At 41.5% G+C, this 27,685-nt stretch overlaps 1 protein-coding gene across 5 annotated transcripts in view; it reads right to left on the reverse strand.

Annotated features, from left to right (window-relative positions):
• The window catches only part of LOC148019374 (FMN binding protein), a 135,163-nt gene extending 110,658 nt beyond the window's left edge, over nucleotides 1-24,505 (reverse strand). For 3 of the 5 annotated variants that reach the window (XM_087661017.1, XM_087661016.1, XM_087661018.1), the window contains exon 1: nucleotides 24,238-24,503. In XM_087661017.1, coding sequence (XP_087517143.1) covers nucleotides 24,238-24,423 — 186 coding nt within the window. In that variant the 5' untranslated portion in view covers nucleotides 24,424-24,503. Of the gene's footprint in view, nucleotides 1-24,237 lie in introns of all 5 variants that reach the window. The other 2 variants (XM_087661019.1, XM_087661020.1) reach the window with 1 other exon arrangement.
• Nucleotides 24,506-27,685: the final 3,180 nt, after the last annotated feature.

Genomic DNA, 27,685 nt, shown 5'->3' on the forward strand with positions numbered 1-27,685 from the left:
CTTGCTAGTCAATTTTAACAACAAGAGGCACTTAGATTAGCGGAGGAGATCAGAGGATCTCAGTTATATCCCTTCCATTTGCAATATAAAATAAAGAAATACCGCAAGGGGCACCAACTTTGAGACCAACAAGATGTCCAATGTCCGAGATTAAAGTCGTAAAGTGTGCATTTTCAGTTTACATGAATTTTATGCTTGTTGTAGTTAAGTGCTTATCAGGGAATTGCCACCCTCTCTAAGAAGGAAGGTTGGTTTCATCAATAGAGGTTGGGGACCACTCCAAGTTGCAAACGGCCTAGCCAATTTAATTACGGATTAATACATTTAATTTTGGACAGGATTAGAAGGGCTGAGATAAACTTTCAAAATTATTTAATTTTGAAAATTAATTAAATGGTTGGATAATACTAGAATTGAGTTTAGAAGGCTGCCACTTAGCAAAAATGCCCATGCAAGACTAAAAACGTTTTTGGAGGCTGGAGAGAGGAATTCATTTCATTCAAGCTGAGGGAGAAAGAGAGACCAGGCTACTAGTCTAATTTTCCTGCAATGACTGATCTTCTGGAGACTAGAATAGTAGCAATCAACCCATCTCATGCAAGCAACAGCAATTTTGAAGTCTACAGGAGTTGGCAATAGCAATTGATGCATGGCAACAGCAAATTCTGGCATCTTTAGCAATGGCGACATCTCTTGCAGCAGTTTTTGATACGTAGCGGCCAATCTAAAGGGTTTCTTTGCAAAGAATTCTTGAATTTTCTCTCTCTGGCATTCTCTCACCTTCTCCAACCTTTGCTTACTCATTCTCAGCATTTCTCAGCCATTTGGAGTAGATCACAGCCATATTTGGTGGACAGCAATAGGATTTTTGCTGTAAACTCCAATTTCTTGCAAAAATTAGGGTTTGGCTACCACCTCAAGACCCGTGCCAATAGGAGAAGGTATCATACACTGAATTCAAGACCTGAAATTTGTGTAATTGTTAAGGAATTTAGATGCCAATCCATTCATTGTAAATTGAGGCAAGGCCACTTTGTGGTTCCAATTATGCAAGTCCTGGTTGAAAAGTCTAGGGCAAATGGCCTGAATTGCTTGCTCATTGTTATAGCAACGGGCTTTTGGAACAGCAAAGGAGATTGTGAAATCTTAGCTTGTACTCATTTCATTAGCAATCAAAGTTCAAGAAATACCAAAAGGGGCGTCAGTTTTAGGGCCAACAAGCCTACAAGGTGTTCAATGTCCAAGATTATAAAGATAAATTGTGCATTGCAATTTATGTTTATTTGTTCATTGTTGTAATTAAGTGCTTAATCAAGGAATTAACACCCTCTCCAAGAAGGAAGGCTAGTTTCAATTTGCTTGGGGATTTGCCTTAACCTACTCCTTGAAAGACAAATTAAGCCCCACATTTGATATGGACTGGCTAGCTTCTTGAATCTCACTGAAATTCTTCAATTTCAACTATTGGAATTCAAGTCCTAGGCCCTCAATTCTAAACACGCATTGCAAGGTGGCTATCAAACCCTAATTTCTACTATAAATTAGAGTTTAGAATAGAGATTTTCCAATATTTCTACCTCTAATGACTTAAACGGCTAGAATTTTACTGAGATAACTTAAGAGATGGTTATAGGATGAGAGAGAATGATATGAAGAGAATCAAGATTTCATTGCGAGAAGGACTAAAAAACTATTGTTGCCCTACTCAAACAACCATGAAAGTTGTCACCTACACCTTAGGACCACCAAAAAGGTTACTGCCCCATCCTGTATGTTTTCACCAGCACCAAAAGAATCTTGGACTACTGTCACCTGCACCTGGAGGGCTCCAAACTATTGTCACCTACTATAGGACTGCTCCTTGGTGGCTCCAAATCACGACGTCGTCTCTTTCCTCTCTCACAATGGCTCGAATAGACGTCCACCAACCCCCAAAAATATTTTTCCCGCTTACATAAGTAAGTTTTGCCAAGTGCCAACTTGCTAATCCTTACATCTCACATATGAAACTCACATTAGCACATTTGATTAAATTTTAATCAAATGCTATGCAAAGCAATAAAATTTCATGTCCTCAAGACATTGTACCTTCATTGAACAATTTTGCAAACATCTTGACTAACCGGTCAACTGATCGATTCTTCACTGCCATGAATTAGCATGGGTATTTTCTCCCCTTCTACTTCAAATTAATGGAAAAAGAAGATTCCCTATGGCTTTTCCTTTCACTTTTAGAGAGTATAATCTACTTCTCATAGTTGTGATAAAGATTTTGATCACAAATGCTTCATTGACATTAATATTTTTTGTATTATTGTATCATCATCCACATCATTAGGATGACCATGACTGTAAAAGGACACTTCAACAAGTAAACAATTCCCTTGTGAGGTCACTATCCAAGTAGCACCATTGCATAGCATTATGCATGAGCATGATGATTTATATTTCTCCATACATTGGCATTCTATTTTGATAAACTATCGGAGTGACTGAGATTGGGCAAGTGATGTGGAGTCGAGACGCTCCACTATAAGTTTTTGCTTTCTCTTGTTAATTTGGAAGCTGCCTCATGAAGCTATAAGAAGCAACCTACCATGGCCTTATCTTTTATGGAAGTTGAGTATCATGCGCTTTGTTCTACAGCTTAGAAGGCAATTTGGCTCCATCACTTGCTAGCACAGATTGGCTTTCCACAAAGAGGACCCACACAGTTGTGCATAGATAACTAGAGTACCTTCGCTATAGCCAAGAACACTATGTTTCATGCTTGTGTTAACCTGCCTTATTTTGTCAATCTGGCATCTCCTGGTTATGAGCCCTAGTTAGAGTTTGACAAGGATATTTGAAGCTCTAACTATGTTTTCTTCCGGTTTAGTGTGCTTTGCTAGTGTCTGTCAATAATTTTCCCAAAGTGGCCACGTCATCATTGTCGCATTATTTAATTACTGCCAACTACAAGATTTTTGGGCTATTTTAACAGCTAGTCAGCCAGTTTGGCTGCACTTCAGCAATTTATACCTAATCAGTTTGGTAAGGGTAGATATCCACTTTTTGTCTTGCAAGTGCTCTGTTAGGTGGCTGCAGTCTTCTCCATCTCCATCGTGGACAACAAACTGCACCCTCTCTATCTCCATCTCTATCACCATCGACGATGCTATCATCATTATTTAGCCTGATCTAGTGCCCTAGCTAACGCCGTGGGCTGCGTGTAGGGACTGATCAATCCTCATTGTTTTCAGCCTTCTTTGTTCAGTGCAAATCATTCTTCTCTTTCTACTTTCTCTTCTTCTTCTTTTCTCTCCATGTTCATGATTCTTTTCTTTTGTGCACTCTCACATGGTATTATCGCCAAAGTGAATATACAGAGGTACCCCCTCTAGAGCCCCCAAGCTGAAAACACAAATTTTCAACACTCTGTTTCTTGCTGAAAATGCAGATTTTCTACTAGCCATTGTTCCATACGACTCATGTGAGACATCTACAATCTTTCCTTCATGGAGGTGAAACCAGCCTTCCTTCCATGGATGGGCGGTAAATCCCTTATTACAACTTAATTACAGCAGCAAACAATAAATGCAAATCTGAAAATACAAATTTACCTACTAATCTTGGGCAATGCACACCCGATTGGCTCCAAATTGGCGCCTCTTTCGGTATTTCTTTAGCCTTATTGAAGAAGAAGTTGATTTACAATGGGATTCTCCTGATCCCCTTCGCAATCCAAACTCCCCTTGCTGTCCAAAATGACTAGCAAGTCTTTAATCTGATTTACCCCTTGATTTGGGCACTTAATTGGCCTTCACACACTTTATAGACGATGGAAATGCCCCAAATTCCATGGCTGGCTAGTCCTCCACCTGAATTTAGCTGAAATTCACCTTCAGCCCTGAAAAATCCAAGTCTTGGAGCTTCCAATTTCTAGCACACTACCCGAGGCTGCTGTTAAACCCTAATTTCTTCTATAAATTAGGATCTATAATAGAGAAATTTGCAATTTCTCAACCTCCAAGGGTCCAAATGCTAAGATCTTCGAAGCAAGGCTGTGAAATGGCTGGAAGATGAGAGAGAAAAATTAGAGTTTTGTCGCGAAGAATGACCAAAAATCAATCAAATGTAACTGTTCCCTTGCCACAACAGCATTAAATGTTGTCGCCTACAGTTGAGACATCCAAATCAGCTGTCACCTTGTACCTGGATGCAATCGTCCAGTTATGGAGGGTCCGAATCTACAAGCATCTCCTCAAAACTCACTTGCGGTTGGCTGCAATGGCTGAAAATAGGCTAGCCATGGTTGCTCACAGCTCTCCCACATTTGCTACAACAAGAATGATTTCGTTTTTCCTCTTCTTCAGCCTTTTATCAGCCTATATAGGCAAGTTTGCCAAGTGGTAGCCTTCCCAAATGGCAAACGGTTTTTCCAACATTATCCATCATTAAATATTAACTTTCAGCCTTTAATTACTGAAAATTGATCTAAAATTTATTTCGATGCCCAAAAAAATAATTTAACTGGCCAATAATTAAATTGGCTAGGCATTTTCCACTCCCAAGTCTCTCAGTGCCATCTTTGACTATTAGATTTGGTATTAGGTACTATTAAACGCCACATCTCTAGTGTCACCAATTGACACTTATGGCCGAATGAATGACCTAGGCCAACAATTGACACCGGATACCTCCAAGTACTTGTGCAACATAACTTAGAGCAACTTTTGCCTTTGACATCCCGTGATTTTCTCAAGTCCTAGGCTCATAAATCTACTCTAACCCTAGTTACACCTCACATGTGCAACATTTACTTAGTCATGTGATTAAAAACTAATCCACATGTTAAAGTGAGGTTTCAAAAATACATATCCTCATGACAGGAGGTGTAGTTGTTTTCCATTGTTTGAGACCGTCTATAGCCAAACACAGATTTCTGTGGATGTTAGTAGCTGTTGAAGATGTCTTACCATCAGTTCAATGGCTTTAATCAAGTAGATGCAGTCTTCACAGTCTCCCTCGTAGACAGCAAGCTACACACTCTCCATCTTCGCCACCATCACCGTCATTGTCTCCATCACCATATGTTGTCATCATCATACACCCTGATCCAATAACCTCACTAATGCCTTGGGTTGTGTGTAAGGATTAATTAGTCCTCATTCTTTTCAACCTGTTCCTTTGTTCGTTGCAAATCATTCTTCTCTTTTTGCTTTCTCTTATTCTCTTCTTTTCTCTCCATGTTTGTGATTCTCTTCCGTTGCACACTCTCACATGGTTTGAAGCTCTAACTATGTTTTCTTCCAATTTTTGTGTACTTTGCTAATGTCTACCAATTAGCGATTTTACCCAGCATGCTTCGATTTTCCCACAGTGGCCACGTCATCATTTTTGCATTATTTTATTGTTACTACTGACTACATTAAATGCAGTTTGCAAATTTTTGGGTCATGCTGGCAGTTGCTCAATCAATTTGGTTGCACTTTGTTAGGTGTAAAGTAAAGTCCCTTTATCTCCGTGTAAAGTTATACGGGTGTGAACACACCCTTATTTGTACCCTAACAGATAAATACATTCTTTATCCTTTGTGTACCGATACAATCTAGTACGCTCATCATGGCATTCACTCTCTCACTCTCAATACTATTGCTCCACTTCTGACTCTCACTTCCATTGTGCGCTCTTTTCTTCAAGCTGATATCAGAGTTGCGGCTAAGGTGTGTGCACTTCCCGAAGTCTATGCATGTCAACTTCAACTAGTCCACGCGAAGAAACGTCAGTTCAGGCCAGGCCAAGTGAGTGCAGGCAACGGTTTCCAAGTCACAGGTGACAGTTCCCAAATCAGTGTGACCAGGCGCGACAACTCACGTGATTAGGTAGCAATCAATTTTGACCAACGGGACACAGGTAACAGCTCACGACAAGTCACATGGAGACAGAATTGGTGCAGGCAAATTAGGCAATAAGTCAACGACTACTCATACCACGTTTCTCTTTTTTTTTAAAGCAAGCAAGCCCCCTACTCACTCACAAGGGTCCATGCATATAAGCACAGTTTAGAGATTTGTACAGATTCATGCCTAAAATTTCGGGCTTTTCCCAGATTTAATGCAGTTCATGCATAACAATGACATTTGATCCGAAAATTGCATTAGTAGTACACATTAGCTCTGAAAATTTTGGGGCTTTTCATGTAATAGTGAAATTTTGTTTAGCCGAGCTGAATTTATTGACATTGGTGCACATTTGGACCTGAGATTGGAGCTTTTGCAAAATTTAGTGAAATTTTGCTAAATTTGCTCATTATATGCTCTTGGGAAAATATATTGATGCAATTGGGGAAGATTAGTTAGTGAAATTTTAGGGCTTTTGCTGAAATTTGTGGATTTTGGCAAATTTGATGTGTGAAATGCATTTTGGGGACATTGCTGAAGCAACCTTGGTGATGTAACTAGTGTAATTTGAGTCTTTTATCTCCCACTTGTGAGATTTTGAAGAAAATGCAGAGAGTTTTTGGGTGTTTTTGTGTACCAAAAGTTGATTTGGACACATATGTATGCAGTATACATGTCAGGCAGCTCCTATTGAGTTGATGTATTGCTGAATATTTATGGTGCAGCAGTCTTAGAGATCATTTGCGGATCTAGGATTGTTGCAGATGTAATTTTTGGTGAAATTGCTGAAGTGGGAGTTACCTGGCAGTGATGTGTGCATCTAATGTAAGCTAAAATTTCAAATATATTGCTGAAAGTCATTCCCTCTGCTGCTGTACTTGTATTTGTGCAATGTCTATAATACATTGACACTAAATCTTGCTCTTATTTCTTGAAATTTTGGGCTGAAATTAGCTGAATGTTCAGCCTATTGTTTGCTGTCATAAATTACAGCATTGGTACTTGGTATTTTGCTGACAAGTGGCTACTAATGCTTTTAGTGGCAGTGACAATAAATCCCTCCTTGAAATCAAGAGGTTTGATGGCACTAGCTTTGATCTATGGAAGGACAGGATGCAAGGCATTTTGTTTCTCAAAGATTGTGATGATGCTCTCTTGGAAACTAGGCCTGCAACTATTGTAGATAAGGATTGGGCTAGACTCAACAAGGCGGCCATTGCATACATTAAAATGGTTGTATTTGATGATGCCCTTACAAACATTAAGCGTCTTGATACAATTTATGCTGTATGGAAAAAGTTAATGGACACTTATGAAAATACAACTCCAATAAATCAAGTGCATCTCATGCACAAGCTTGTGAGCATAGAGTTGGATGAGTCTAAGCCAACATCGGAGCATTTGAGTGCTTTCACAAGGATTTTGGGTCAGTTGGTTTACAGCCCTTCAATGATAAATTGAAAGCTATTTTCTTGCTGATGACTTTACCTGATAGTTGGGAGGCTTTGGTTGTTTCACTTAGCAACAACATTGCTTTAACCTTTGATGGTGTTAGGGGCTCTATCCTCAATGAGGAGATCAAAAGAAAGTCCGGTGGAAAAAGCAATGGTTCAGCCTATCATCATAGAGGTAGGTCAGAGAAGTGTTAGCAGATATGTTAGCTCATGTGTGTGTGCATGCAGAGGCTAGGGACATTATTTAGGATATTTAGGCATTTTTATTTGTGTCATTTTATGGTCATATTGAGCATTTATTGCTGGCTGACCAGCATTAAATGCTGGCCGACCTGATCATTTTGAGGACATATTTTTGTCCTATTTATTCAGGTTCTTCCTCCTCAATCAGTCAACCACTCATCATCACTTGTGGATCTTCTACTAGGGAGAGGAGCCAATGCCGTTGCCCACACAGCCAATGACTCATTGTTATATGCGACTATCTCATGTTGGATATATGAATTCCATTTCCCAAGCATACATCTGAGTTCTCATCTGTATTGTGTTCTTTAGTGTTCTTTCTTTCCCTTTCTCTTTTGTCTTGTGTTTCAATAGTTTATTTTGCAGCATATATTTACGCTTCCATTATTGCTCCACTTTTGACATGGTATCAGATTTCACGTACTATGCTCCTGCTATAGTTTCTTTGCTGATTTCAAGACTATTCTAACCATTTCAAGACTATTCTAACCATTGATAATAAGGTGACTGCTGCTCCAACCAGGCAACCTGTTTTGCTTGCGTTTTTGCTGACGTCAGCATCTGTACTCCCTGTGTCAGCCCCTCTCCTGCCCACGTGTCAGTTCCAGCTTGCGTTTTGGTGTCTCTGCATCTCCTCCTAGCTGGGTGACTGCATTATCGGGCCGTATTTGCTATCTCAGGCAATTTCTAGCTGATTTTTTGACTTTTCGTAGCAGCTTTTTCTTGTTTTTGTCAAATTCTAGTGAATATTACATGTGAGATGTCAAAAGATGACGTACCAGCGAGACAGTAGGGTTTGCGGGGAGGAACACGGAGTGAACTCGGTAAACATGGAGAAGAGAAGAGAAGAGAGAAGGAACTTTGATGAATGGAATGATAAAGATCTGAGTCATGAAGTGAATGTGATACAAGGGAACAAGGGTGCCATAGCACAAGGAAGATGATGAAGACAACAACGAACCACGAACCCCAATGTCCTCCTGAAGGGGTGTGAGGGTAGTGGAGAGGTTGGAGAGAAGAGGTGACGGACCGAATGAATCAGCCGTGAGAAATGAATGAGAGAGTGGCCTATAAATAGACATAGTCATTCTAGGATGGCACCCCTTTTTGGGACTGCAAACCCTAAACGCAAACCCTAAACGCAAAACGCAAAAACGCAAAAACGCGGGTGAAGGGTGAAGGGTTTCTCAACACCCCCTCTCAGGCCCCAAAAGGGGAACAAGAGAAGAGTGAGGTGGAGATGTAATGCTACATGCTGAAGAATGCTCATGCAGCAGGTGCCACTTCGACAGTGTCCCACGTGGGAAAATTGGCCACTTGCCCAAGCGCCCTAGTACAAAGATGATGAAAGCATGCAATGCATAGGAGGAATGTCGAACTTTGTGTGATATGGAGAACCATAAGGATATGCCCGTACTCGATCTCGAAGGTGGCTCCATGCTGACCAAGGAACAAAGAGGAGAGGAGGAAGAAGATGTAGAGGATCCCTAAGATCCAAGATTTCCACCGGAAAGGGAACCTGCAGTAAAGACCAGTAGATAGAGTGAACTGGAGAACCCGAAACACAACCTCGGGAGAGAAGCCACGAGCTCCGTGCATCCATGCTGGAAGGAATATGAAGGCCTCGTCACCAAGTCACGGCTCAACCTCCGAGGTCCCGATTTAGGTGGTACCTGAAGATCTTGGGTATCAGTAGAAGAGATGACTGGTCGAAGACAGCCACCCCAAGAAAGTAGAGAATGGGTAAAGAACTTCATGTGGAGTAGGTTCCCCCTCTGAGTGGAAGGTGGAGGGGCCCCCATTGAAGTCAAAGAAGTAGATGCCCCCTCTGAGGGCAAAGAAATAATATCCCCCTTTGAAGTAGATAGGGAATCCAAAAACTCATGGATCACGGACTCCGAAATGTCTGATGACGAAGGAAGTACCGCCGATGGTGCCGAAGAAGGTATCTGGGGTGCTGAAGACCTCCCAGAGGTAGCCTCTCGAACCAGGGTAGTCGAGGGTGGGGAAGGATGGAGCTCAGAATGAGCAAGAGATGGGCAACAGTCGCTATCTCTTAGTGGAGCAGACTAGGTAGCCGAAGAAGAGGAAGGAGTCAAACAGCCACTGTCTCTCGAAGGAGCAGACAGACGAGGAGACGGCATCAAACAATCACTGTCTCTCGATGGAGCGGACTGCAGATCCGTAGGTCATGGAAGCCACTATACCTGAAAATAAGTGGGAGAAGACTGCCATGGCATTGTGACAATCTCCAGGAGGTCGTAGTGCCAATCGATCCTCCATGTGCTCAAAAGGACTTAGTGCGCATTGGATGCATCTTATTGCCTTGAGCATAGTACTCTGATAGCCGATGTAGAACGATCTCTGTGGCCTAGAAAGGAGAGGCGGCACAAGGAGTGCATGGTGGAAGACGCATGTACTCCGAAGGGGTGGGGAGCAAAGGTCAATGTCGACAGTCTTTGGTGGGATGACCACTCGTGCCGCAGTAGGAACATCCAGTAGACTGGCAAGCTGTCCGTGGAGACGCCATGGTACCAGTGTGGCAAACTGAAGAAGGAAGAGGTCAGCCACAAACCACAAGCCACAATGTCCACCACTCAAGGGGTGGGAGGGCAGGGGAAGGGCTGGAAATGGGCTGAACCACTAGTGGTCAGGAAGAACCACCAACAGTTAAGGTGCAACGGCCAGTTGTGGGAAAAAAAAGCCCACCAACTAAGAAACAACAGTGTTGGTTGTGCCGCCAGTTGACTAGTTGAGCCACCAGCAGCAGCCTGTGCAAACGCAAGGAGATAGGGAGGAACCGCTAGCTAGCTGGGCAGAACCGCCAATCCGCAGCCAGGCCGCTAGTTGGTTGGGTGGAACTGTCAGTCTGCAGCCAGCGCTGCCAGCAGCAGCCGCCTGAAAAACGCAGGCAGATTGGGTGTAGCCGCCGGCAGCAGGAGCCGAGCCGCTGGGGCAAACAGGAAACAGCTGCCAGGATGCAGGGCGGAGTAAACCAGCAGCAGAAGACAGCCGCCAAGAGCTGGGCGGAGCCGGCCAGAGGCAGAAAAACAGTCGCTAGGAGCTGGGCAGAGAAGGCAGAGGTCAGTCAGCTGCAAACGCAAGCCGGGCTGATCCTTGGGCTGGTTTGGCTGAGCTGCAGGTTGCAAACGCAGTTTAGAACAGCCGCCAAAAAAATGTTGATGCAGGGGAAGAAGAAGAGAAGGGGATGTCAAACCCGCCACCGGTCTTTGCCTTCACTGGAATGGAAGATCTTCGCTGCTAGGTGAGCAGATCCAGCTCTGATACCATGTCAGAAGATAGCGTACTAGCGAGACAGTAGGGTTTGCGGGGAGAAACACGGAGTGAACTCGGCAAACATGGAAAAAAAAAGAGAAGAGAGAAGGAATTTTGATGAATGAAATGATGAAGATCTGAGTCATGGAGTGAATGTGATACAAGGGAACAAGGGTGCCGTAGCACAAGGAAGATGATAAAGACAGCCAGGAACCATGAACCGCAATGTTCTCCTGAAGGGGTGTGAGGGTAGTGGAGAGGCTAGAGAGAAGAGGTGACGGACTGAATGAATCAGCCGTGAGGAATGAATGATAGAGTGACCTATAAATAGGCATAGTCAGTCTAGGATGGCGCCCCTTTTTGGGGCTGCAAACCCTAAACGCAAAACGCAAAAACGCAAAAACACAAACTGCGGGTGAAGGGTGAAGGGTTTCTCAACATGAGCTCTCATTTTCTCTAGTCTATGCTTGTGGTTTGGCTATGTTCCCTCTCCAAATACCTTCTTTTCTCTACTCTTCTACATCCTCTCCAAATGGCTCCTCCATGCACATCCACCGATGATAAGTTACATGGATCTAATTGTTAGCAGAGTATTTGTCAGCTCATGTGTGAGTCTGAGCTTGATCTGGGCTGGGCATTTTTATTAGGTATTTTAGGCTTTTTTCTGGTGTGGCATTTTATGCTATTGGGGCATTTTATACACCAGTCGGCCAGCTTTAATGTTGTCCGACCAACATTATTGCTCCCCACTTTTTCAGCCTATTTATACTCAGTGGCTCCTCCTCAGTCAGTCACTACATCATCTTCACCATCTGCAGACTCTGTAGAGAGAGGAGCCAGTGCCAGTGCCCATGCAGCCAGTGACTCACTGTTGTATGCGACTGTCTCGTGTTCAGATATATGGATTCCATTTCCCGTGCATACATCTGAGTTCTCATCTATATCATGTTCTTTTCTTTTCTCTTTTTGTCTTGTGTTTCAGCAGTTTATTTCAGCACATGTTTATGCTTCCACCGCTGCTCCACTTCTGACATGGTATCAGTTTTCAGGATTTGTGTTTCTGCTGTGTTTTCTTGCTAATTTCAGGACTGTTTTGTACCCCTGCTGATCAGACGACTGCTGTCGCAGCCAGGCGACCTGTTTTGGGGCTGTTTTCAGCCTGCGTTTTTTGCAGTTTTGCCATCCTGCTGCCTCCGCACCCTCTGCTGCCTACGCATCCTCTGCTACCTGCGTTTTTCATTTGCAGCTGCTGGCGACAGTTTTCTACCTGTTTTTCTCCAGTTTAAAGCCTGCGTTTTGCTGATTCAGCATCTCTCGTGACTGGGTGGCTGTTCCTTCAGGCCGTTTTCTCTATTTTTGGCAGTTTTTGACTGATTTTTTGACTTTCTGCAGCAGATTTTGTCTTCTATTGATCAGATTTTGGGTTATATTGCATGTGAACTCTCTTTTTCTGTAGTCTGTGCTTGTGTTTTGGCTGTGTTTCCTCTCTAAATTCCATCTCTTCTCTACTTCTCTTCTTATCCTCTCCATATGGCTCCTCCGTGCACTTCCCCTGATGCTAAGTTGCATGAGACATCCTTGAGATTACAGGGGCGGCTTCCAGCACATTATGGAGGTGCGGCTTATGTAGCTTCAGAGAGGGGTGACAGGAAGAAGAAGTCGAAGGCCCAGTGTTACCACTGTGGCAAGAAGGGACATTTGCGGAAGGACTGCAAGAAGTTAGCGGCTTCCAGGAAGAAGGAGCAGAAGACGAAGCGGGATGCTGACTCTACCGATGAGTCCTCTCCTTCATCAGACTCCGACTCCGATCCTCCGACCAAGGTGAAGTCCAAGGCGCGGAAGGGATCCTCTTCTTTGGATCGCGGGAAGGGCTTGGTGGCCCCTTCCTCGGCTGCTTTCTAGTGGTGGTGATGAGGTCATCCCTCACGACTCTCTTGTGCCAGAGAGGGAGTGTGAGCGGGTGTTCAGATGGGGCAGCCGCGCCTCATCTATATTTTTATACAGGTGCACAGGTTCTAGAGAGGGACGTCCCTGACGCATCGACTTCAGTCTGGCGGAATCAAATCCTGGAGCTGGGATTGACATCCAGGTTCATGCTGAGCTGGTTATCTGACAGAGAGCGGGAGGCTTTCGTCTAGAGCTCACATGAGGGGACACTTTGGCGGTCTGGCCAAAGGCGGGGAATCCATGGTCACCTATGTTCAGAGGCATTTTTGACAGGCTGGTCTTGTATGCTACTGCGAGACATTGGTGATGGACACAGAGACATGCTATGATCTTCTCTATTTTCAAGTGTTTGGTCCGATCGACATCGACATCACGTTCTCTCCGAGGCACCCTGGTGGTGGCTTGATCACCCACTGCTTGGGTATCCATGGTTCTACTTGGTGGTTCTATGTTGTATAGTTTCTGATCCCTTTTCATTATCCTATTGTATTGTATCAGATCACCCATGATCTGAGAGAGGGTGTTAGCAGAGTATTTGTCAGCTCATGTGTGAGTCTGAGCTTGATCTGGGCTGGGCATTTTTATTAGGTATTTTAGGCTTTTTTCTGGTGTGGCATTTTATGCTATTGGGGCATTTTATACACCAGTCGGCCAGCTTTAATGCTGTCCGACCAGCATTATTGCTCCCCACTTTTTCAGCCTATTTATACTCAGTGGCTCCTCCTCGGTCAGTCACTACATCATCTTCACCATCTACAGACTCTGTGGAGAGAGAAGCCAGTGCCAGTGCCCATGCAGCCAGTGACTCACTGTTGTATGCGACTGTCTCGTGTTCAGATATATGGATTCCATTTCCCGTGCATACATCATCTGAGTTCTCATCTGTATCGTGTTATTTTCTTTTCTCTTTTTGTCTTGTGTTTCAGCAGTTTATTTCAGCACATGTTTATGCTTCCACCGCTGCTCCACTTCTGACACTAATTATCTTACATGGAGTGCTATGATGAAGGCTTGGTTTATGTAGAAGCGATTATGGTACGTGGTTTATGGAACTATTAAATAACCTCAATGGCGTTCTCTTGTTCCAACTAATTTTGATAAAGACAACCATGAGAAAGCAGTGCTTACATGGGATTCGGACGATGCACGTGCTTACTCGGCCTTACTTCGGTGTATTTCCAAAGAAGTCCTACCGGCGGTTACCTCCTACAAGACATCTTCTGAAGTATGGATGAAGTTGCAGCTACTGTACGCGGCACCTTCCGCCATGAGAACAGTCACTCTTTATGGACAGCTCCAACAAATTTCATTCGAGGCCAAAGATACTATCCAATATTTTCTACTTCATGTGACCCAAATCCAAGACCAGCTTTGGCACATGCAATCTGCCCCTCCAGAGGTTGATCTTATTGGACTCGTACTCTCCAAACTCCCTCTAGTGTTCGATGGAGTGGCGAATGCTTTGATGGTGCAAACATCATCAACTCCTATCAATTTTACACATATGAGCTCCATGCTACTTGAGCATGAGACATCATTGCGGTTACAAGGGAAGCTTTCATCAGGTTCTAGTGAGGCTCTTGCAGCTTCAGAGAGAGGTTCGAAGAAGAAGAAGTCAAAGACCCAATGTTACCACTGTGGGAAGAAAGGTCATTTACAGAAGGACTACAAAGAGTTAGTGACTTCCAGGTAAAAGAAGGAGAAGAAGCCAAAGCGGGATATGGACTCCTCCGATGAGTCATCATCTCCCTCAAACTCAAACTCTGATCCTCCGGCCAAGGAGAAGTCCAAGGCACGGAAAGGATCAATTTCTTTGGATCACGAGAAGGGCTTGATTGCCCCTTTCTCAGCTGCTTTCAAGTGGTAGTGATGATGGCATCCCTCAGGACTCTCCAGTGCCAAAGCGAGAGTATGAGAGGGTGGTGTGATGGGGTAGCCGCACCTCCTTTATACCTCTATAGAGATGTATAGGATCCAGAGAGGGACTTCCCTAACACATTGATTAAAGTCTGGTTGATTCAAATCCTAGAGCTAGGATTGACATCCAGATTCATGATAGGCTATTTATTTGATAGAGAGCGGGCTTGGCTCCTAGTCTTGCGCTCACATGAGGGGACACTTTAGTGGTTTGGCCAAAGGCGGGGAGTCCATGGCCACATATGTTCCAGAGGCATTTTTGATAGAATGGTCATGTATGCTACTGAGAGACATTGGGACAGGCATAGAGATATGCTATGATCTTCTCTATTTTCAAGAGCTGGTACAATTGACATCGACACTAAGTTCTCTCCAAGGTACCTTGGTGGTGGCTTGATCAAAAATTGCTTGGATATCCATGGTTCCACTTGATGATTCTATGTTATATGGTTTATGATTCATTATCATTGTACCATTGTATTGTATCAGATCACCCATGATCTGAGAGAGGGTGTTCAAATATGTCAGCTCATGTGTGAGTCTGTGCATGCAGAGGCTGTGGACATTATTCAGGATATTTAGGCATTTTTATTTATGTCATTTTATGGTCATATTAAGCATTTATTGCTAGCCAACCTGATCATATTAAGGACATATTTTTGTCATATTTATTCAGACTCTTCCTCCTCAGTCAGTCAGTCACTCATCATCAGTTGTGAATCTTCTGCTAGGAAGAGGAGCCAGTGCCAATGCCCGCACAGCCAGTGACTCACTATTGTATGCAACTGTCTCATGTTCGATATATGGATTCCATTTCCCAAGCATACATCTAAGTTCTCATATGTATTGTGTTCTTCAATGTTCTTTCTTTCCCTTTCTCTTTTGTCTTGTGTTTCAGCAATTTATTACAGCATATATTTACACTTCCATTGCTACTTCACTTCTGACAAGAAGAGGGGTACTGCAGCAAATATAAGCAAAAGTAAAAGTAAAAGCAAAGGCAAACAGCAGGATGTTACTTGCTATCAATGTGGACAAAAAGGATATAAAAAGCCCGAGTGCTAGTATTACAAGAAAGAGCAAGAAAAAAAGAAACAACAAGAAAAGAAAAAGAAGGATGACAAGAAAGATGATGACAGCCCTCCCTCAAAAGAAGTTGCAAAGGCAAATGTTGCACCTAGTGTGGTCATTGAAGATCTCTTTGACACTGGAGAGATACTTGTTGCAGCCTCATGCAATGTAGACATTATGGCAGCAGCAAGTAATATGCACATCACCAAAAAGAAAACAATAGATGCCTTGCTTTCAGCTCATGATAGGCTGTCCCAATCATGGATACTGGATAGTGGTGCCTCTTTTCATGTTACTCCCTCCTTGGAGTCATTTACTGAATACACTGCAGGTTGCCTAGGCAAGGTTTACTTGGGCAATAACTATGCATGTGAGATAGAGGGTGTAGATACCATTCATTTGGTTCTTGAAAACAGCCAAGAGCTGATTTTACAAGATATCAAATATGTACCTGGCATAAAGAAAAGTCTATTGTCAGTTGGGCAGCTCGATGAAAGAGGGTATTTTACTACCTTTGGTGGTGGATCTTGGAAGGTCCACAAGGGCTCTATGCTGATTGTTAAAGGCAACAAAAAGGGGACTTTGTATTATTTGCATTGTAAAGCATTACCTGGCAAGTTCTTTGCTGTGGCTGAAGTTCATTCACAGATGGAACTTTGGCACAAAAGACTTGGCCATATGAGCCAAAAGGACCTTCAAATTCTCTCCTCTTTAGGGAGATTTTATCGAGTTTTGTAATGATTGCATATATGGAAAATATGGAAACTCTCCTTATTACTCTAGTATCGTTAAGAAGTCCAATGCTCTTGATTTACTACACTCTGATGTGTGTACTATGCTTGTTATTTCATATGGGGATGCAAGGTACTTTGTCACTTTCATTGATGATTTCAGTAGAAAGTCACGAGTGTATGTGTTAAAGAGCAGAAAGAAAGTGTTGGATACTTTTAAAAGGTTTCATGCTTTTGTTACCACACAGAAAGGACTTAAGTTAAAAGCTATAAGAATGGATAATGGAGGTGAGTATATTTCTAATGAGTTCAAAAAGTTTTGTGAGATGCGTGGCATTAAGAGGGAGTTGACAGTCCCTTATAATCCTGCATCGAATGGCATGGCTAAAAGATATAATCACACACTTTGTGAGAGAGGCAGATGCATGTTGTCCACAACTAATCTCTCCTAGCAGTTTTGGGGAGAGACTCTTAAAACTACACTTATGTATGCAATCGCTCTCCAAATCGTGCATTGGAAAATGGCATTCCTAAAGAGGTTTTGGTCTAGTAAACTTCCTTCATATGACCATTTGCGTATCTTTGGTTGTGATGCCTTTGTGCATGTACCTGTAGATCGGAGGACCAAACTAGACATGAAATCCATCAAGGGCATCTTCATAGGATATGGAGATGAGGGAGAGAGGGGTTATAGAGTTTGGCTTCCTCAAGTCAAGAAGATAGTACACAGTCGAGACGTAGTATTTAATGAGACAAAGTTGCTGAAACATGCTACATAAGGTGACCTTGACAAAAAGAAGGTCAAATTTCAACATGAACAAGCAGCCATGCAACAACCCTTAGCTGAAGATTTTATCCCTTTTGATGCTGAAAATGAGTGGCAACCCATTGTGCTACAGCCAAAAGATAATGGAGATGGAGAGATGGGTTATAGAGTTTGGCTTCCTCATGGCAAGAAGATAGTACGCAGCTGAGACGTAGTATTTAATGAGGCAAAGTTACTGAAACATGCTACACAAGGTGACCTTGACAAAAAGAAGGTCAAATTTCAGCATGAACAAGCAGCCATGCAACAACCTTTAGCTGCAGATTTTGTCCCTTTTGATGCTGAAAATGAGTAGCAACCCATTGTGCTACAGCCAAAAGATAATACATAGCAAATAAATGCACAAAATGGAATAGGACAGCAAGAAGAACGTGCTGAAAACAGGTTACAACAGCACGAAAATGCTGAATATCAACAACCTGATGATGATGTGCATGTTCCCAAGAATGTAGGCCCATTGCTCGACAATACAGATCATTGGGAAAGAAGATCTACACGTGTCAAAAGGCAGCCACAGATTTTTCAGCCATCTTTGGATTGCATTTTGTTAATTGATGAGAGTGAGCCGCTGACATTTAGAGAGGCACAATCATGTGAAAACAAGAGAAACTGGAAGCTTACTATGCAGGAAGAGATGAAGTCTCTATATGCAAATAACCCTTGGGAGCTTGTACCTTTGCCCAAGGATAGGAAAGCTATCCCTAATAAATGGGTTTACAAACTAAAATGTATTGATGGGAAGCCCAAGTACAAGGCACAATTGGTTGCTAAGGGCTGTACACAAAAGGAAGGCATAGACTTCCAAGAGGTCTTCTCACCAGTGGTGAAGATGACTGCGCTCCGTATTTTGTTTGCTCTCACTGCATCCTTGGATTTAGAGTTCAATCAAATGGATGTGAAGACTACTTTTCTTCATGATGACTTGGATGAAGAGTTGTACATGAAACAGCTAGAAGGTTTTGCCATTCCAAGGAAAGACCATTTGATTTGTAAGCTGAAACACAGCTTATATGGGCTAAAACAAGCCCCTAGACAATGGTACAAAAAGTCTGATATCTCTATGCTCAACAATGAATTTAAATGCAATCATGCAAATCACTGCTTGTACACTAAAAAGACTGATCGTGGAAGTCTTATTGTGCTAGCCTTATATGTGGATGACATGCTAATTGCAAAAAAGCATAAGAGAACTTTAAATGCTCTTAAAAGGAAACTAAGTTCAACCTTCTCTATGAAAGATTTGGGGGCAGTTGAACACATTTTGGGTATGCGCATTAGAAGAGATAGAGGACAACAAGACGAGTACATTAATAAAGTACTTGACATGTTTAAGATGGGTGATGCAAAGCTTCTTGGTGTGCATTTATCACCACATACAAAGCTTAGCAAAGCCGATTGCCCAAAGGATGATGCAACTGTTAGTGCTATGAAAGGCATACCTTATGCATCAACTTGTGGACTTTGATATATGCTATGGTTGCAACTCACCCAGACATTGCTCATGCAGTGGAAATTGTTAGTAGGTTCATGTCTAACCCTGGCAAGCCACATTGGGAAGCAATGAAATGTATCTTCAAACACTCAAAAGTACACGAGAGAAATGTATATGCTATGGAAAGGATACACTAGAGTTGCAAGGATTTTGTGATTTGGACATAGCAGGAGATCTTGACACTAGGAAATCTACCAGTGGGTATGTCTTTACTTTAGTTGGTGGGGCTATCTCTTGGTGTTCAAGGTTGCAAAAATTTGTGGCACTGACTACTACAGAGGCTCAATATATTTCAGCCACAGAAGCTTCTGAGAAAGCTATTTTGCTTGGCTGTCTAGTCAAGGATTTTGGTCTTTCTTCACGTACTCCAATGCTTGGTTATGATAGCCAGAGTGTAGTATGTTTGGCTAAAAATGCCATGTTCCATGCACATACCAAACACATAGATGTTCGGTACCACTTTATTTGGTAGGTCTTGAATGATGGTCTTACTACACTAACTAAGATCAAAACCCAAGATAACCTTGCAAATATTCTCACTAAGAGTCTTGCAAAGGCTCATCATGAGCATAGCATCAGATTAGTACGAGTTGGTTAGCTTAAAGATACCACTTTGGAACTTTAAGTAGGAGGTGGTTGGGTGTAAAGTCCCTTCGTCTCCGTGTAAAGTTATATGCACCCTTATCTGTACCCTAACATATAATAACATTATTTATCCTTTGTGTACAGATACAATCCAGTACACTCATCTTGGCATTCACCCTCTCTCACTCTCAACACGGCTACTCCACTTCTGACTCGTACGCCCATTTTGCGTACTCTTCGCTTTAACACTTCAGCTATTTTTAGCTGATCAATTTGGCTAGGGCAGATATCTGCTTTCTATCTTGCAAGTGCTCCATCATATGGTTGCATCCTTTTTTGTCTCCGTCATGGACAACACGTTGCATACTCTCCATTTCCATCACCATCACCGTCGATAATGTTGTCATCAACAGAATCAACAGTTTGCTGATCCTACCCTTTGTCTACCCATCTAACATTAATCCAGCCTTCACAAAGCTGTGTTTGTTGCTGCCAAATACCTTCAAAGACCACCCGCTGCATTTCAAGATCCATTAGAGTGCAACACACTCTTCAACTCATACTCTCTGTCTCGATCCTTGAGAAACATGAGTTTGAGGTTTAGTATTCACCTTGCATAGTGTATTTGTTGCATTGAGCATTGTATTTATTCATTATTCACATTCTTTCATCTTTTGTATTTATTGTCTCCGTATTACCCTAACCCTAACTGTGTTTCTTTATCTGTCTATGTTTGTTGTACGATTATGTTTGTATTCTATAGTCAAGCGTTTCTTTGCAAATCTAGCCCAATGTGTGGCTGGAATGGTCCTACAAGATCCTCCAATTTGTGCATAAAATCCAAAGGGAGTTTGTTATATTTACCTTCAAGAACTTGTTGGGTCTAATACATAAGAATCAAATCATCTTTGGCCCAAGTGATTTGATACATCTTGTATTAACTATAGTAATTCGTCAAATCTCCTTCTATAAAAGGCTCTTTAGAAGGCAGTTGTGAATACTACTTCTATTTGGCTCTTAACATGGATTGTGATGGAAACCAGATTGGTGATGAATTGTTTGAAGACATCTTCTCTTTTTTGTTCTTACTTTTCTTCGATGTCAAGCTTTCAAGTCAAGACTTAGGTATCTTCAAAGTGTACCTAGCTTTGATATCATGTAAAGAAATGCTCAAACAAAGAAGATAAACTCGAAGTGTATGGCACTTTTACAATGAAAAATAGTAGAACTCAAAGGCAAAGAGTAACTTAAAGAGAACGTAAATGAATAATCAAACAAACTATGCTAATGTGAATCTTGTCACGTTGAACCTTAATATCTAGGCTGGACTGGGGCAAAGATGAGCAGAAGAGTGTGTAAAACTCTAAACAGATCCCGAAACACAACAGGCAGCCTTAGGAAGCAATCAGCTGCTGTAAACATAGACAATGAAGTCCAGACAGGCTGAATCTGGCAGTAGGTAGCAGGGCTGCACTGAAACGCAAAGTGTGACATCTCAGTCAATGGCTACACTGAAACACAGCACCTCCAGTCTGGGCAGCAGCAGCAGAATAAGGCAAAGCAGCAAATGCAAGATGAAAACACCACAGTTTGCTGCCCCAAACAGGCTGGGCTATAGCCAGGATGCTGATGTCACCTGATAGCAGACCCTATCAGGCAGTAAACACAGCCCTTAAGCATAGGCAACGACTGCTGGATGCTCCCATCATGATAAGCAAGCAGAGGCTGAAGCAGGGCTAATCAAGTCACTGAGGGCTGGAGCCAGGTTGAACAGCACCACAAACTGAGATATCCACTGGAGAAGGGGTGCAAACAACACAAAAATCAAGCACTAGCAGTAGGAGAGTCTAATCTACAAAACAAAAAATAGTTGAATGGCTGTGCAGCCCTTCTATTTATAGATGAGAAACCAACTAAAGTTTAGGGTTTGCTTATGGGACACAAAAACTTTGTTGCGTGTTGAGTTTTGGGGATGTTTAAAATGAACTAAGTCAAGTTAATGTTTAATGCACCAGCTTAACACTGCACTACCTAGGCTAAAGGCTAGCAACAAGCGAGGCATGCCCCAAACCAAGCCAAGCCATGGAATGAGAGGCCACGCATAAGACCACAATAGGCATGCGTACAAGAGATCATGCATGTCACATGTCAAGTTGTTAAGTAGCATCAACTCATTGGATCGTCAAATGATGTCATCTCATTGGGTCATCAAATGACATCAGCTCATCATGTCATCAGTCAATAAGTGCACTACACCTTCCTTCTAATGTGTGTTCTGTTTAGCAACAGTCACATCTCTTTTCATTTTGTCAACGTCTTATATATAGTTAAACTTCATAAGGACATGTAGAAAAAGAGACTACCAATGCATGCACTTTCATAACCATACTCTAAGTAATTTCAATATTTTTTTGTTTGAATAACAATCGAATAAGCTTTGCAAAAGCTTTACAATGTCACTACTAAGGAATATTCTCTAGCCGATTAGGGAAGGTTCATAATATGGTCAGATAGGCCAACTACACTACCTTTCCAAGCTATAAAAGAAAGACTTCTCCCAAGCCATCATAAATCTAGCTTTCACCTAGTCAAAGTTCTTCCAACTAGCCTTAAGCTCTTCATCTATCATCTATCTAGATCACCATCTAAGCTTCACAATGGAAACACATGTCCTTTGCAGCTTTCCTTAGTAGTGACATTGTAACTCGATGCATTGTGTCTCGAGTTGCTACTAACATAACAACTCTACCCTAATCTCAAGGCTAGATCCACAAAGATCACATTTTTGCCATTTGGTCACATTGATCTCGTCTCACATACAAGTCAAGACCCAACCAATGTTCAAGCTCACACGTGGCTTCTCCTCATAATGGGGGCCTTACAACTAAGAGCACCATGGATCATTAATAATACTTTACGAGAATAGAGCATTGAGCATATCTAACCCCCCCTCAATATCTACCTGTAGGTGAACTAGACTATCGGATCTTCATTCTACGCTCCCATATGCCATTGAATACCCCTTAACCATATTGCTTCACATATAACAAAACAAGCAGCCTTGTACTCTGCTTCGGTAGAAGATATACTACTGTCAGTTGATTCTTAATGATCAAAGAGAAGATTCCTAAACCCAAAGAGAAACAATATCCAAAAACTGATTTCCTAGAATCATTGTCACCTGCCCAATCTGAATCACAATTTCCCACAAGAGAACTTCCAGAACTGTATGTGATACTATAATCAAGAGATCCCTTCAAGTATCTAAGCACCCACATCATAGCTTTCCAATGACTTTCTCATGGTTTATTTGAGAACCTGCTCGAAACACCAACAATAAAACTAATATTTGGCTTAGTGTTGCACAAGTAGATAAGACTGTCGACAAACCTCCTATACCTACCAATGTCTACTAGTGTTGAATTGACCTCCATAAGTATAGCTATTTCCTTACACTCATTCATGCCAAAGGCTTTAAAGATCTCCCACGCATACTTTTTCTAGTGAGTGATGAAGATTTTACTAGGATCTTGTCAAACTTCAATCCCCAAACAATAGTGCAACAAGTCCAAATATGTCATTTCAAACTCAGAGCTCAAAACCTTTTCAGCCTGATGAATGTTGAGATATCGAGCTTCACTCGTGATATACCAAGGTGACCGTTGTGCATTTATGTCACCGACTTATCAGTTGTTTGCAGATGCGGTTGATACACCGCCCATGAATAATAGCTAGATGACAGCTATCCTTATCTACTCTAGTTCGTGGCTCAGTTAGTATGCCACCTTAGTTAGTTGAGTTTGGTTTTGAGACCCATATATAGGGTTCTTCTATTTCTATGTACTAGAGTTCTTTTGGCTTACACAACTAAGAAGAGGAAAACTATTTTCAGCCTCCACCTTTGTGTGTATTCCCCCATTGTGCAAGCAAGAAAGCTACAATCGAGACTCCTTCCTTCTCTCCCACAATCTTGACAATGAATAGTATCTTCATGGTCACCCATAATAAGAAAGTCATCCACATATAGAACAATCACTACAAACTTTTTACCATCCTTGTGGACATATAAGTTAGCATCTAAGACACATCTTTTGAAATTTAGGCTCAATGTTTTTTCTTCCCATCAAACCCTAGCCACCATATTTCCTATCAATAATCACCATCTCCCACAAAATAGTGGGATCCATGCTTGCCATTAGAGCTCCACCAGTATTCCCAAAAAAGCGTCTCTATTTGATCCCACAAACTCTTGCTAAACTAAAGGACAAAGCCAACAAACATTGTGGCTGCTGAAAGAATACTGCAGATAATGATCGACCTTCCTGCAAGCATAGTAGGACTAAAGTGCCATTTTTCAATTTTACCTTTCTTATGAATGCAAAACCATTGGAATCTTTGCTTCATGGATACAGCTACACCCATAGGACAGCCTAAGCACCGAAAGATTTCACCCTCCTTAATGGACTTAAATCCCAACTGGACGAGCCACTGTTGGGGGTCATTCCAGCTTAGCAATACTATATCAGATTTCTCCTGACTGATGACAGAGGCAGAGAGTTCAGAAAATTCTCTATAGGTCTGAAGCAGATTATTCACTGATTATCAATCCGCCTTGGCATTGGTAGTGTTGTCATCTTCAAAGAACTGTGCTGCAGAGCTCCTGCCGGGGAGTGGAAGACCTTTCATTAAGCCATCTTGAATCCGCTATCCACTTTCCTTAATAGAGGATCCTGCAGATGTTAAATGCACTGTGCAATGGAAAATGCTACAGATGCTGCAGAAATCAACAGCTCGGTGATAGGGTTGCTGCTACCTGAGCGGAACTGGTATCAGCAGCAATGGATGCCTTAACGAAAGACCTGGACCGAGAGGACAGACCGATGAACGGTTGGACTAGTCGTGTAGAGGAGTAAAACCTATTGGCGCCGAGAGATAGGAGCTCTCTTCTTCGGCAAATGGACATGGCAGCAGGTGCCACCGAGGACATGCACGCAGCCATGGTTGTATTTTACCGGAGTTTCGAAGTTTTTCCTACCAAAACGTAGAACAAGAGCTAGCGTTGGCTATGATTATCCTACCATGGACATGCACACGGCCATGGTTGTATTTTCCCGGAGTTTCCAAGTTTTCCTACCAAAACATAGAACAAGAGCTAGAATTGGCCATGATTATGCTATATTAGCATGTGAAACAAGAGCTATGATTGGCTATGAATCTGCTATATTAAGAGGGTGTAAGGATGCCATGAGAACAATAGCTCTGTAACTCTTTCGGATGCGAATAGATTGGGCGGCCCTCAAGAAGCGCATCCCACTCTCACACCCCCAGTAATTGAGCCTACTAGATTACAACCCCATTGGTAACTCTAATTCTTTTAGAATATAGGAGTAGTACATGGGAGTAATATGTAGTATGTAAAGGTCTAAATAAGACAAGCTGAAGCCATAATCATATTTGTGTTTCGTGGCCAACTAAAGACAACAAATGAGAGAAGTTCCCAATGTCGATGGCCTCATGTTTGAACTTAATTGGAGCCAATTCACAACCACCTGTTTCAAAATTGAAGCACATGGGAGGGAATTACTACAAACTGCCCCAAAGTGCCTCCAAATGAAGGGGTTCGGAGTCTCAATCAAAATCCAATGCCAAAAAAGAAGATCAAATAGCAAATATAGGATCCCAAGTAGAGAATGGATAGTAAGCTATTGAAAGGTCTAAAGTTGAAAACCTCCAAAATTAAAATAGAACTTCCATATTCTTTCAAGACATTGGGGCCTTTGGCATGCAACTTTTGCAAAAAGATGTACATACAAAAGGGAGTAGAAACAAAATCAATGACATTGCACCACTTAACAAAGCTTGAGTTGTTTGAGCATTGGAATTTGCATTTCTTTTCATGGATGCAAAAATGTAGTGAATAGTTCCAAACATAGCACTAGTTTTGGATGGTGGATGGCATAGAATGTGGGAGGCAACAACTATGTCATAGGCAATCAATAGCCATTAATTCAAATATTTGAAACACATGAAAACGGAAACGAAGATTTTGACAAATTCGCATTTGGTGACATGGCTCCTCTTATGCATCATGGTAAGAGCTTATTATTTACAACTCAATCAATATCAAGGGCTTGAGAGTAGGACACAAAATATTGATGTTTTGAAATGTCATATTATCTAAAAGTTTTATGTCATTCGTATGGGAGCACATTAGTGGCCACACATCAAGCTATAGGGAGTTCAATTGCTTCATTAGAGATTCTCAAAAATCCCACTCTAGTTGCATGAATATTGTAAAATCAACAAGAAATCCCTTCCTAACACACTCAAGTCTAGATCACATCATTAATTGATGTTGCCTTATAATGGGGGAAGAAAAGTTCCAATTTTGTGACACTTATGGCCATAATACTAATCAATTGGACAAAGTAATCATGAATGAATCTTGCTTAGAGGGGAGTTTAAAGTGACCAAATTTTAAGCTAATGCCACATCTCCCACTTCAATATTTCAATGAGAAGAGTTAGCAACTTGGCAACATGTAATGGAAAGGCACAAATTGAAAGATTTTATAGCTTATAAAAAGGAGCAAAGAGAACCATAAGTCTACATATAGTAGCATCTCTTGAACCTTTTCTAGAAGCTTAAGAAACAAATGACTTAGAGACTCAATGTTGGTACATTTTCTTAATGATAAAAAGTATGGCATGGACCATGATCACATGGACACTACTTGCAAATTATTTTGTCATGTTTATGGACTTTTAGGTTATTTTCAATTTGAAAGGGCATAAAAACTTATTGCTTTATTGGCGTAGTGGTCTCGATGACTAGAACATTGTTCTATTTGGCCACTTCTCTAAAGAAGAGCTTGAAGTAGTATTTAGTCAACTTGTCAAGCTTAAAACTCCTAGATATGTTGGCGTCCCATGTTAATTCTTGTTGAAATTTTAGTCACAACTAAAACAACTCCATTGCTTGTCAATTAATAGAGCTTGGGAATCAAATCATTCTCATCCCTCATTAAAAGGCAATTAATAAGGCAATCCCCAAACAATTGCAAATATTCTAACATTAATCATTCTCAATATTCAAACATTGAACAAAAAACCTAGCAAAATCCCTTGCTACTAATAGCACAACTCTAATTCTTCAAGAATATATGAGTTTGTAACTATATGGACTTATTAAATATTAATATACTTGTTATTTTGATGGTAATAGCATGTGCCAAGAACGTGCTCAGTGGTCTAAGTAGGAGTTCATATTTCTACAATCAAATTTCTTAATAAAATCATTTGATCAATTTAGTTGCAATTATATTATTACATGGCATTTCATAAGAAACTAGTCATTATTATGTTTTTCCTAGTTAGAGGACCCATTTCCTGAGTGTTCTTAAATGGTGCATCACAAGGTTCCTTCCTTATTAGCCTATCAATGGTGCATGCTTGCCCTATAAGCCCATTACTATTTGTCATTGGGACACAACCTCTAGTTCTACATATGGGATCTCTAAAAGATCTCAATTACAATGGGAAACAACTCCTTGGCTAAGGGTTGGTTTATGATTTGTTAATGATGTTGAATGCTAGTAGACATGGTCATTAAAAAGCAATCCAAACACTTTAACTATAAAATGATGCTACTAGGTAATCTCTAAGTTGGTTTAAGCTCATACTATACTCAATGCTACAAAAAACAACTTATTGCCACTATGTTGGACTAGGAGGACAACACAAAAAGGGGAAATTTCCAAGTATCTAGGATCATCCCCTTGGAATTGATGCTTTTTGAAATAGACAATGAAAATCTTTAGGTATTTAGGACCATGCCCTTGGACTTGAGGCTTTTGGAAATGGCAATGCTCATTGGGTTCTAAACAAAGCTCGATTTGACAATGAATGCTTGGAACTCAACAACATGGATTTTGCATGTCATGTTGAAAAACCATAAAATATTCATTCTATTAACATGGCCTTTGCATATCATGTTGAAAAACCATAAGGCTTTCATTCTATTAACATGGCCTTTGCATGTCAAGTTGAAAAGCCTTAAGATTTTCATTTCGATTGCATGGCATTCACTTGTCAAAAGGAAATTATTCAATATTCTCATTCCATTAATAAGACAATGCCAATTCATTATGCCTATAATAAATTCAACCTATAGGCAAGTAGAGACAGTGGAGGACTTGAGTTGTTGGTACTAAGGATTGTTGTTATTAGTGAATGCCCCTTGGCCTTGGCTCATGGTTGAAC

This window comes from Lygodium microphyllum, chromosome 20 (assembly GCF_053477565.2).
Source record: "Lygodium microphyllum isolate KBCC chromosome 20, Lygodium_microphyllum_v1.1.10, whole genome shotgun sequence".
NCBI lineage: Eukaryota > Viridiplantae > Streptophyta > Polypodiopsida > Schizaeales > Lygodiaceae > Lygodium > Lygodium microphyllum.